Here is a 12,635-nt window from a genome sequence, read left to right on the forward strand (position 1 = left end):
CGCCAGCGACCCTCCAGGCTGCACTAAGGACAATCTCCCCTCCACCTGGATCTCCATAGGGTCACATGGAAATAAACTGGAAAATCAGCATCTATGCTCAGATCACATGGCCAGCAGTTCTGTATTTACAATGATTTTATTATCGGTACATCTGTTCCTTCATAGAATATTTAGTCCATCTTCTAAGGGAGGAATCACCCCAACCCAATCTGCTAATTCTCTATGAAGAGATTTCCTGATTTGATCACGTGACTTTTAAATTTCATTTCCTGAATGTGCTTAAAGGAAAGAATCTTATTTACAGAGCTAAATCATACATGGACTTCTTTGCAAGTTAACAGATTTCTGAACAAGAAAGAGGAACTGGATTTCTGAAAACTGAATTGGCTTACTATTTATTCATGGCCTAACAAATGACCCAATAAAAGCACTCTACACTGGGGGCAAGGATGGGGAGGAGGGAAGCTGGGAACGAATGGTTAACCTGCACTATCTAATCAACACAAAAAAGCTACACAAGAAAAAGAAACCATCTACCGTGTCTGCATAAGGTGTCCTGAAAGTACCCGAAGGGTATCTGCAGTCTTCATCCCCGACTCTTGGTTTGGTGCCACTACTATTTCCTCAGACAGCTTTGGCTTCTTCAGAATAAATGATCTTGTGTCTGCATGGACCATGGATTCCATGTCATAGTAATCTGAGCCAAAAAAATTGGCCATAAATGTTTACTTCTGAATACACCTTGCATTCCCAACATCACACACGTGAGAAGAACGTCAACCTTTTATATACTTTGTAATATTTTCAAAGGAAAAATCACAACAGTTCTACCCAGGAATAGCGCTGCAATTCTGTGCCAAACACCTTTTCAAGAAGTATTCCTTTCCTCATAACAGCCCATTACATAAGCCTTCTAATCAATACTCCCTGCCTACAGTACAGAACGATTTTTATGTGAGACATCTAATGGGATATGAACAATATAAACTTACTCTATGTACAACAGTATCTTCTAAAATTATAAACAAAACCTCTCATATTCCCTCAAACCATGATACCGAGGCTGCTTAAAATTTTTTCTAAAAATTTTCTTTTGTTCATTTTGCACAGTACCACTGAGAGAGAACACGTTCTGATGAAAACAACTCATCAGGCATAATTTCTACCTGGTTGTACCGAGAAGACTGTACTGGAAAGGAATTAAGATGAATGGGCATTTTTTAAAAATGCAGCAAGGCAAACAATGACCTTCAGGGCAAATAACCACAGTTCATGCCATCTATAATATGCTTCTTAACCCTATTTCATAAAATATGCCAAGAGCCCAGACTGGAGACAGATGACCTATCGATATGCCATCAATTGACAAGTTAATGAGTTGCACTTCTCTTAAGGTTAATAGGTAAATAAGAGATGAAAATCCACAGGATGTCCATTCATGTTCATTCAACTGAACAAATCCAAAACCTGAGAACTGAACACTGAGCTGGGTACAAAGAAGAAAAAAGTAGAAAGGTAGGTGTGCAAACAATTTCAAAACAGCACACCCTAAAAGCTAATCCTAAAAGAGTAAGTACAAGGTTTTGGCAAGAATACAGGAAACCACTCCAGCTGAGGAATCAAGACAAAGGCTACAGACGATGGACATTTGAAGGAGATGTTAAAGGAAATGAGCAGGAATAACCAGAGCGGGGAGCGAGGAGCCAGACAATAAACAGAGCGTTGCAGGCAAAGAAAACCGCATGGAAAAAGGCAAAGGCTTTCATGAGACACAAGGAATCTAAGACTGGCTGAGAAATGCAGTGTGGCTGAGGGCTGTGGGTGGGGTGGGGTGAGTAGCAGGGAAGGCTGAGGCATAAAGGATCTTGTATGTGTCAATGGCTTTGGATTCTGATCTAGAAGTGTTTAAGAATCATGAGAGGTTTCTAAGGAGAGAAATGATAGGATCAAGCTGGTTTTTAGAAGAACAGGTAGAATTAAGAATGGACTGTAGTCCGAGAACTCAATTAGCAGGCAGTTGCCCAGAAGAGACAGTGAGACTCCAAATTAAGATTCTCAACTCTGTCCTCTTGGAACCCACACACAAGGGAGAGAAGACACACTGTACACACCTCAGCAGCACTGGCACCTCACAGCAGCTGCATGTCTAAGTCCCATCCCAGAAACGAGGCTGAGCTGCCATCCCCTGTGAGGGCCGGAGAGCATAAAGACGCAGATGGAGGAGAGTGGTAGAAGAGAAAGTGGACACAGGAAACAGAGGACAGGAGAAAGAGCAGATTTAAAAGGGGGCAGGATAAATTTCAATTTTAGATTTATTTAGTCTGAAGTCTTTGTGGGGATCTCAGATGTTTAGAAGTGGAAATAAGAGGAGAGAGAAATAAGAGAAGTACTGAAGGTAAAAGGAGTGTTCCATCAAAGCACATATATAGCGCTGCCCGTCTCACGAGGCACCTGAAAAGGATACTTCCCTCCTCTGACCAACATGCAACTCGCTGTTCTTCAGTGACTCTCAGAGGGGTCCCAGCTAGCAAAGGTAGACTCGACAATTTAGTCCAAGGATGCTGCCCTCCTTCTTACCATCCAGCCCTTTTTGAGGCAAAGCAGTTCTACCAGTTTGTATCTTGGGAGAATATAAAAGAGATGAAAATAATGCTAAGGGTAGGACACAGGATAAAATGATCATTTTAAGCGTTAATAGAGGAGGAGAGGAGGTGATACAGGAGAATGACATGGAATTACAGAAGAGAGATCATGAAGTCCTGGAAACCAAACAAAGACTTAAGAAAACACGGGAACGACATGTCATATGCTATAAAGTTTAGCAAAGTGGGCACTGAAAACAGCTTTCATTCCACATAAGCCACTAGTCACCTCTACAAGATTTACGTTATCACCTGGGTCAAAGAGAAGCAGACAGATGTGAGATTACTGACATCTTCCGGGTACAGACCACAGGCTGAACCCATACATTTGGTTTCCTCCTAAAACCTCACTAAAATGTCAACAAAGGGTTAATTTATTGGAAGATAAACTCACAAAGAAAATAACTGTTTAAGAGGAGACATCAGATTTTGAAAGTGAAAAACTAAGATCTTCAAAAGCCGAGTCTTAAGCCAATAATGAAGTAATCCAATGTGGATCCGAAGATTCTCCAAAGGCTGGGTAACCGGCAGCACAGGGGACCTTGGCAAAAGGGGGAAGTCAAGGCCAAAACAGGTGTGTTCAAGTGTCCATTCCAGAAGCAATTATGTCTTCTTAAACTCAGAATCTGTTTTCTTCATTTCTGATCCCTATCACACCCATTCCCCAACCTATCTATATTCAAGTTTTTTGGAATAACTGGAGACATGCTTTCCCATTGGTCAATGTTGGAGAGGCCTACAAATGAAGCATCATGGTCTTTGACAGAATAGTGCTACAACAAAACAAGCTAAATGTATATTATTAAAATTTTTAAAAGCATTTCGATTTCCTGATAACCCTTTGACTATTTTCTCCCTTGGAGAAGAGTGGAGCTTAAAACTCCGGAAAAGGTCAAAACAGAGAGTCTTTGGAACAAGGAATGCCAGCCACAGAAAGAAGTACCATTTTGAAAACAGGGAGGGGCTCTTAAGCAAACATCACATGGTAACTGAAGTTGAAGTGCCTCCCCCAGCCCCTTGTCCTCACCTAGCTCCCAGAACACTGGCAGCCAATCCACTACTTTGAAAGATCTTTCTTTGGAGAAACGAACCACTCCAAGAGGAAAAGCCTAAAGACAGTAACCTCTGGGTGCCCCTGTATTAGACAAGAAAAATAACTTTCCACAGTAGAATCTATATTCAAATGTGAAGTCAAAAGCCCATCACCCAGACTAATGAACCCAGAATGCCAATCAGCTTTCCCACTCATAAATATAAGACAATCAAGGATCCTCAGACACCTGAGGAAAACCTATCACAAAAGATAGCAATTGAAACAAACAACTTGGAGAAAATAAGACTAAGAAGGGAAGGGAAAAAATACGCAAAAATATCTTTTAATATCCTCAGAGAAATAACAGAGCGTTGCAAACATATGAAACAAAGTCAGTATGTGAAAAATAAAAGGAATATGCAGAAACAAGAAGGCTCTCACAAATAAAAACCATCACAAGAGGTAAGCCAAGAATGCAGTCCCTCGTAAGCCTCATAGAACTAGATGCTTCAAACTGTACATGCACCATGGAAAAAAAGAAAAGCTAAAGAAACAAAAAATGAATGTGCAAGTCCCAATGAAATGGATACAATATACACTGAGCTTAGCTGCCAAACATTTTGAAATACCCTAATGTGGGAAGCAGAATGGAATGTGGAGAGATGACAGGGCAAAATCAAGGATGGAGAGTATCTAACACTTTGACAGAAGAAAGGAGAAGCCAGGAGAGAGGCAAAGACTAAAACTACAGGAGTGTGGGGCTACTCCAGTATTCATCAACTGGGAAGGATCTGGTGTCTGGGTGGAAGGTAACCCTGAGAGAGGACAAGTTCCTCTTTCTGAGTCAGAGCTAGGTGGGGTAAAGGGTTATACCTACTGACTCTGGAGGCCTGACCAAAGGAGCAGAAGAGCCACAGGGAGGGGTCAAGGCACCAGAAATTCCAACAACGGGTAGGTATAGGGGAAACAGAAAAAAAGAAGGTTTCCGAATTTAAGATTGCAGGTATCCAACGGCTCCCTTCATGTAGGCAGCGGACATTTACTGGGGACTGTACATGCATCTGGCAGAGGCTGGGCACTAGAGAATGGGGAGAATTCAGAGATAAATAAGGCAATCACCCCCTGTCCTGAAGTAGCCCCTGGCATATACGTCTAGGCTGGGCAAGGTGGGTGGGTGGGGGCAGGTAAAAAATTAAGCTACGGGGGCTCTAAGAATAACAAGTTCTTGGTGTGGCTCTGGTAAGGAGATTCTAAAGTGAAATAAGTGAGGATAAGGCTGAACAGACAACAGGGCAGGAAAGCAGGGCAAAACACTGAAAAGGTAGGGTAGAAAGGAGAGAGGGTAGGGATTTGAGTTGTCCCTAAAGCAGGGGAGTGACAGCCAGAAGATTCCAGAGACTCAGGTGAAACGGCACCAAAGCAAGGAAGTTTTGGAATGAGACGAAAAATACAAACACCATAAAACATGAAGAAAATGCAGATCTTGTTTCCTGGCCCTAAAATATTTTCACAATCTAAATATAGCATCTTAGGGCAGGATCTAAGATATACAAGATACATTAAATGAAGTGTAAGAAATGGAAACAGCAACTGAAAAATGCTAGATTACAATGAAAATTTAAGATTTTTACCAACCTTGACTGATCTGTAGAGTTTCTGCCATTACTGGGTCAATTTGCAGTCGGGATAACAACTGCCTCTGTTGAGTTCCTAGAATAACAGATTTTACAACTTTACTAAACTTAAAAACAATCCCAGCATGTGTGTTTCCCGAATATGAAGCCTGAAATAATCTTTATGGGTTTTTAACTTAAAAATAATTTATTAGCTTCAACAATGCAATTTAATAATACTTATAGACCAAAGGTCTGTAAGAGAAAAACCTATACTCCGAGTTAAAACAAAAACTGCAATGCAGGGCATTCCTAGTTCTCCCTTTATCCGGAAGCTAGTATTCCTGGACTGGAGGTAAAGCCTGGGAATAAAGGTAAAAGGCTGGAAAATCCAGGAGGTGGTGCTGCGTGGACCCAGAGCTTGAGCCATAATTGACGGGTGACAGCCAAGTGCAATATCAAAATGAGAAAACTCTCCCTTCACCATCTGGCTGCGCACCATTACAACTCATCCCCAACCCTAGAATTGCAAAGCGAAACACAGCAGAGTTATCTGATCATAGAATTCCCGAAAGATAAAGCTTAGTCTATCTAAGCTTAGATAGACAAAGAAAATAATAAATAAATAAGTATGACATTTAAAAGGTCTGGAGTCTAGGTCCTACATGAGCATGAAAACAATCATCTGGGTGGTTGAGTCAGTTATGCATCTGCCTTTGGCTTAGGTCATGATCCCAGCGTTCTAGGATCAAGCCCTACATTGGGCTCCCTGCTCAGCGGGGAGTCTGCTTCTCCCCCTGTGTTCTCTCACTCACTGTCAAATAAATAAGTAAAATCTTAAAAAGAAAATCATCTGAATCTCCTGTAAAAAAAGATATTCGCTAGAGTATTTATGATGTCTTTAAAAAGTCCGTAACTTCCTCAGTTACACTGCAAATTAAAACAAAGCAGTGACACAGAACTGATCTTCTCTATCTTCAATATGAAGGCTGGGAGGATGTCACACTTCTCCAAACCTCCCCTCCTCCACAGTGCTTAGGAGATATTAGGTACTCACTTGCAGATTTATTTATTTAAGATTTTACTGGGGGGTGGGGGAGGCAAGAGAGAGAACATAAGCAGGAAGAAGGGGCAAAGGGAGAGGGAGGAGACTCCCCGCAAGCAGGGAGCCTGATGTGGGACTTAATCCCAGGGCCCTGGGATCATGACCTGAGCTGAAGACAGATGCTTAACGGACTGAGCCACCCAAGCACCCCTCACTTGCAGATTTAAAAAAAGTTATCAAAACCAAAATTAAGTCTTATCAACAGTGCATTAAAATAATCATTCACCATGATCAAGTAGCATTTATTCCAGGGATACAATGATGATTCAATCTCCGCAAATCAATCAACATGGCACACCAAATTAACAAAATAAAAAGCTAAGTAAGAATTGCGATTCTTGGTGGCTCAGTTGTTAAGCGTCTGCCTTCAGCTCAGGTCGTGATTTCAGGGTCCCGGGACGGAGCCCGCACTGGGCTTCCTGCTTCTCCCTCTCCCACTGCCTCTGCTTGTGTTCCCTCTCTCTCTGCGTCTGTCAAATAAATAAATAAATACATAAATAAAATCTTTGTAAAAAGAAAAGAATCAGGATTCTCTCGATACAGGAAGAAAGAGCATTTGACAAAATTCAACACCCATTTAAACTCTCAATAAAGCAGGTTTAGAGGGAACATACCTCAACATAATAAAAGACACATATAATAAAACCACAGCTAACATCATACTCATAACATCATAAGATCAGGAACAAGCCAAGGATGTTCATTCTCACCACCTTTATTCAATATAGTACTGGAAGTCCCAGCCACAGCAATCAGACAAAAAATAAAAGGCATCCAAATTGGAAAGGAAATTAAGAAACAGAAAAAACCAAAACAACAACAACAAAACCCCCCACAGATGACATATATACGCAAAACCCCTAAAGACTCCACCAAAAAACTATCAGAAGAAATTAATTCAGTCAAGTTGCAGGACACAAAATTAAAATATAGAAATATGTTGTGTATAGAAATACACTAATAACAAAGTAGCAGAAACAGAAATTAAGAAAACAATCCTACTGACAGCTGCACCAAAAAGAATAAAATACCTAGAAATACATTTAACCAAGAAGGGGAAAGACCTGTACTCTGAAAACTGGGAGATAGAAGAAACTGGAGAGGACACAAATAAATGGAAAGATACAACATGCTCATGGACTGGAAAAAATAATACTATTAAAACGTGCATATTGGGGCACCTGGGTGGCTCAGTGGGTTGGGCCGCTGCCTTTGGCTCAGGTCATGATCTCAGGGTCCTGGGATCGAGTCCCGCATCGGGCTCTCTGCTCGGCAGGGAGCCTGCTTCCCTGTGCTATGCTACCATGAAGAAAGAGAAAAACAAGTACCATGCTATTTCTACTGATATGTGGAATCTAAAAAAGAATAAAAATGAACACAAGACAGAAACAGACTCATAAATACATAGAACTAGTGGTTGCAGTGGAGAGGAGCAAATAAATTAAGAGAACTAAGAGGAACAAACTTCTGGTTATAGTCAGAGATGTAAAGTACAGCATGGGGAATATAGTAAAATAGTTTAATAACTTCATATGGGGGGAGCGCCTGGGTGGCTCAGTCCATGATCCCAGAGTCCTAGGACCAAGTCCCGTATCAGGGTCCCTGCTCACAAAGAGGCCTGCTTCTCCCTTTCCCACTCCCCTGCTTATGTTCCCTCTTGCTATCTCTCTGTCAAATAAATAAATAAAATCTTTAAAAATAATTACTTTGTATGGTAACAGATGGTTAACTATACTTAGTGTGAGAACTTCATAATGTGTATATAAATGTCGGATAACTATACACACCTGAAACTAATATAATACTGTCACCTACACTTCAGTTTAGAGTAAACTTTAAAAAAAGTAGGGGCACCTCAGCGCAGTCGGTTAAATCTCCAACTCTTGGTTTCAGCTCAGTCATTATCTCGGGGTCATGGGATCAAGCCCCAAATCAGGCTTTGCACTCAGTGCAGAGTCTGCTTGGGATTCTCTCTGTCCCTCTCCTGCTATCTTGCTCTCCAAAATAAATATTTTTTTTTAAAATCTTAAAAAGTAAAACAAAAGTGGTACGGTACAGTGTAGAAAGGGATGTGACTGATAGGGTTCCAAATACTGAAATATTAGTAGGATGCCAGAATATTAATTTTTAATGTACTTACTACTAGTAGTTTCATGAGAACAGCCTTTGCTCACTCAGTACATTAGCTGGCAATCAAATGCCATGTTTCATTAAAAGGGGTTTTTCGGGACGCCTGGGTGGCTCAGTTGGTTAAGCAGCTGCCTTCAGCTCAGGTCATGATCCTAGCGTCCTGGGATCGAGTCCCACATCGGGCTCCTTGCTCAGCGGGGAGCCTGCTTCTCCCTCTGCCTCTGCCTGCCATTCTGTCTGCCTGTGCTCGCTCTCTCTCCCTCTCTCTCTGACAAATAAATAAAATCTAAAAAAAAAAAAAAAAAGGGGGGGGGCTTTCAACTTTATTTTAAAAATTTTAAGTAATCGCTACACACAATGTGGGGCTCAAACATATGACCCCCAAATCTAGAGTCACAAGCTTAACCAACTGAGCCAACCAAGGTACCTGGGGTTTTCAATTTTAAATGCTCAATTCAAAATTCTATCAATTATTTTAAAATGTTATATTGGGGTGCCTGGGTGGTTCAGTGGGTTAAAGCCTCTGCCTTCGGCTCAGGTCATGATCCCAGGGTCCTGGGATCAAGCTCTGCATCGGGCTCTCTGCTCGGCGGGGAGCCTGCTTCCCCCTCTTTCTCTCTCTGCCTGCCTCTCTGCCTACTTGTGATCTCTCTCTCCGTCAAAAAAAATAAAATCTTTAAAAAAATAAAAAGATAAAAAAAATAAAATACATTACTTTTAAATGGTATGTCAAAAAAGGTTAACTCCTTGCAAAATTATCATGGTAAAAACAAAGTAAATCCCAATGAACTGATCTGAAATGCAGGAGTCATTTGATCAGGTTGTACTCCTGTAAGACAGCTTGGAAAACTAACACATATTAGGGTTACTAGAAGAAACTCTTTCAGTTCTAATATTACAATAGGTCTCTTTAATACAATGAATAATGAAAGAATTACACATTTTAAAAATAATTTCATGAAAACAGATACATGAAAGAGGACCATTCTCTCCCATTTCAAGTTTTGCTCCTCTTTGTTCACCTCTCCCTTTAAAACATAATTTTAAAGAGATCCACTAAAGAGAATTATGGTAACTTCTAGGCTTCTAAGTTAATCATGTGGACTCCAAATTTGTCATTATACATCAGAAATTCAAGTTTTGTGACTCGCTGCCTCCATATGTGAACTAATCAAGTCACATAAAAAGACACAGATCCAAGGGTGAGCTACCTAGAAGATATCAAATACTAAACATTTACCTTTCTCAATGTTTCTAAGGAAGCCAATTATTTTTACGTCAGTAGTCCTTGACTGTGATTCAAAATCTACTTCCTCTTGAAGATCTTCGAACTGTTTATTGCACTCAGATGTTGATGTTGAACATTCATTCATTTTAACCTCCAAAGATGAAATTTTTGCTTCATTCTGTGACACTCTAACATTTAGATCAAAAAGATTTGCTTCCACTGTCAAAATTGCAGCTTTCATTCCCTTAATTTCATTGATATCAGTTGATATTTTCCTTAAAAGATGGGAAATATTGTCTAGCTCATTCAGTGAACAAGAAGAACTTGTTACAGAACCTAAGTCAATTGGCCCAGGTGAGAAGAAAATCGGTAAAGATGGTGATGGAAACCTTGAAGACATTTTCATAAAATTCTCTCTCCCTCTTAATATTTCTTAACTTTTCCTTCACAGCCCATTAAATTGTTTCATCAAAAATAAAAACAGTGATTAAGGCTTCAAATTTAAAAAGTATTAAGAGTTAGTAACATTTTAAAACCTACAACTAAAAAGATAGGATTGTACATTTCTGGAGTCAGAACTCAAACTAAATTTGAAAATGCTAAACAAACCAGACCAATGTTCTCTTTGTTACAACTAAGAAGCCTTAATTAATATGAAGCCCCCTATATCCTTTAAGTCCTACTTAATGCTCCTCTCCAAACAATAAACCCTATTATTGCATAAGAAATAATTCTGGCTTCTGATTGGCTGAAAGCAGACAAGTGGACACAAAGAATTTTCTATTATTTACCTCACATGACAAGAAGCACTGAAGATCTGAAGTAAAAATTAATATAATGACATTAAGTACCTTATACCTGGATATGATGTGAAATTTAATGATGTGAATTTTGTCCCTTCATCTATTAAACCATAATTTTCAGGCTTCAATTATTTTTAAATTGTTTTATCTAGTACCCTGAGTTTCATTTACCCTTGAAAATAGTATACAGCAGTATTTAGCACTTCCTTTTTAGGGGAAGGGTAGGGGGATAACTGGACCCACAATCACAGACAAATCTCTTTTAAAATACATGGAAATAATGCAATACTGCTGCATGGATATGGTATGGTAGGAATTTACAGATAAATGAGGACTTGGCCTTGATTCAGTGATAGACTAATATTAGGTAAGTGATTTTCTCCACAGTGAGAGTTATCTTTTAATTTTTAGAGTATACTCTGAAACACCAAATTTTTAATTTAATGTCCTATTTATCTTTATTTTTTTTAATTTTTTAAAATTTTTATTTACTTGACAGAGAGAGAGCAAGAGAGGGAATACAAGTAGAGGGAGTGGGAAAGGGAGAAGCGGGCTTCCCACTGTGGGATGTGGTTCAATCCCACATCCCAGGATCCCAGGATCATGACCTGAGCCGAAGGAAGACACCCAAAGACTGAGCCACCCAGGAACCCCTAATTTATCTTTTTCTTTGGTTGCTTGTGCTTTTGGTGTCATAATCTGAGAAACCATTGCCTAATCCAAGCTCATTTAGGTTTACACCTATTTCTTCCCTAAGAGTTTTATGAAATTAGCTCTTACATGTTAGCCTTTGATCCATTTTTTAGTTAGTTTACATAAAGTGAGGGTCCAATTTCATTCTCTGCATGTGGATATTCAGTTGTCCAATGCTATTTGCTGAAAAGCCAATCTATTCCCCACTGAACTGTCTTGGCAACCTTATTGAAAACCAACTTAATCAGGGCACCTCGTGGCTCAGTCGTTAAGCGTCTGCCTTTGGCTCGGGTCATGATCCCAGGGTCCTGGGACTGAGCCCTGCATCAGGCTCCTTGCTCTGTGGGAAGCCTTACTTTTCCCTCTCCCACTCTCCCTGCTTGTGTTCTCTCTCTTGCTGTGTCTCTCACTGTCAAATAAATAAGTAAAATCTTAAAAACAAACAAACAAACAAACAACTTATGATAAACATGTTGGTTTATTTCCAGATGCTCAATTTGATTTTACAGATCTGTCTGTATATCCTTATGCTAGTGCCATTCAATTATAGCTCTGTAGGAAGTTTTGCAGTTAGAAAATTTAAGTCCTCTAACTTTCTTTTTCAGTGGTTTTGGCTATTCCAGGTCCTTTTCATTTCTATATGTATCTTAGGATCACTTTGCCAATTTCTGCGAAAGCCCCAGCAGGATTTCAACATAGACTGAGTTGAACTCATAAATCACTTTGGAGAGGATCACCATCTTTTTTATCTTTTTAAATACTTTGTTTGAGAGAGAGAGAGATCACAAGTATGCAGAGAAGCAGGCAGAGGGGGAAGGGGAAGTAGCCCCCCGCCGCTGAGCAGAGAGCCCAATGCAGGGCTCGATCCCAGGATCCCAGGATCATGACCTGAGCTGAAGGCAGAGGCTTAACCCACTGAGCCACCCAGCCGCCCCGAGGAGCACCATCTTAACAATATTAAAGTCTTCCGATTCATGAACTTTCATGAGAGGTCTCTTTCCACAGCTTTAATTAAAGAAAGGTCATTTTTACTTTGTTTTACTAGCCAAGCTACAAATAAGCTGCAAAGTGTAAGCATGTAAGATGGTGGACATGACTCCCAACAGCCCTAATAAATAATTCTTATAATGAAGTGTAGCCTTTGGTTTCCCAGTTAAATAGATGTTTACAGTAACAGGAAAAAGAAAAACTGCTGAAATTTACAAAAGAATCTTTATTCATTTCTCCACTGTATCTGTAAATTTAATCTCATTGTTTAAGATCTTTGGAAAAAAATCATTTTCAAAATTTACAAGGCTTTGGATTCATATAGAATAAAGAACCCTAGCTGGCAGACATGACATCTATAACATAAACCATGAGAAGGAGCAGCACATTCTCAGCCAAAT

General features: G+C 39.9%; 1 protein-coding gene across 12 annotated transcripts in view; it reads right to left on the reverse strand.

The window, feature by feature from the left end:
• The window catches only part of ZC3H14 (zinc finger CCCH-type containing 14), a 50,847-nt gene that overhangs the window by 8,220 nt on the left and 29,992 nt on the right, over positions 1–12,635 (reverse strand). For 4 of the 12 annotated variants that reach the window (XM_047736578.1, XM_047736573.1, XM_047736572.1 and 1 more), the window contains 2 exons: positions 5,311–5,385; positions 538–697 (listed from right to left, as the gene is read on the reverse strand). The exons of 2 other annotated variants lie outside the window; for them this stretch is intronic. In XM_047736578.1, coding sequence (XP_047592534.1) covers positions 538–697; positions 5,311–5,385 — 235 coding nt within the window. Of the gene's footprint in view, positions 1–537; positions 698–5,310; positions 5,386–9,763; positions 10,417–12,635 lie in introns of those variants that run through there. 6 more of the 12 variants (XM_047736583.1, XM_047736580.1, XM_047736579.1 and 3 more) reach the window with 3 other exon arrangements.

Source organism: Lutra lutra, chromosome 7 (genome assembly GCF_902655055.1).
Source record: "Lutra lutra chromosome 7, mLutLut1.2, whole genome shotgun sequence".
Taxonomy (NCBI): domain Eukaryota; kingdom Metazoa; phylum Chordata; class Mammalia; order Carnivora; family Mustelidae; genus Lutra; species Lutra lutra.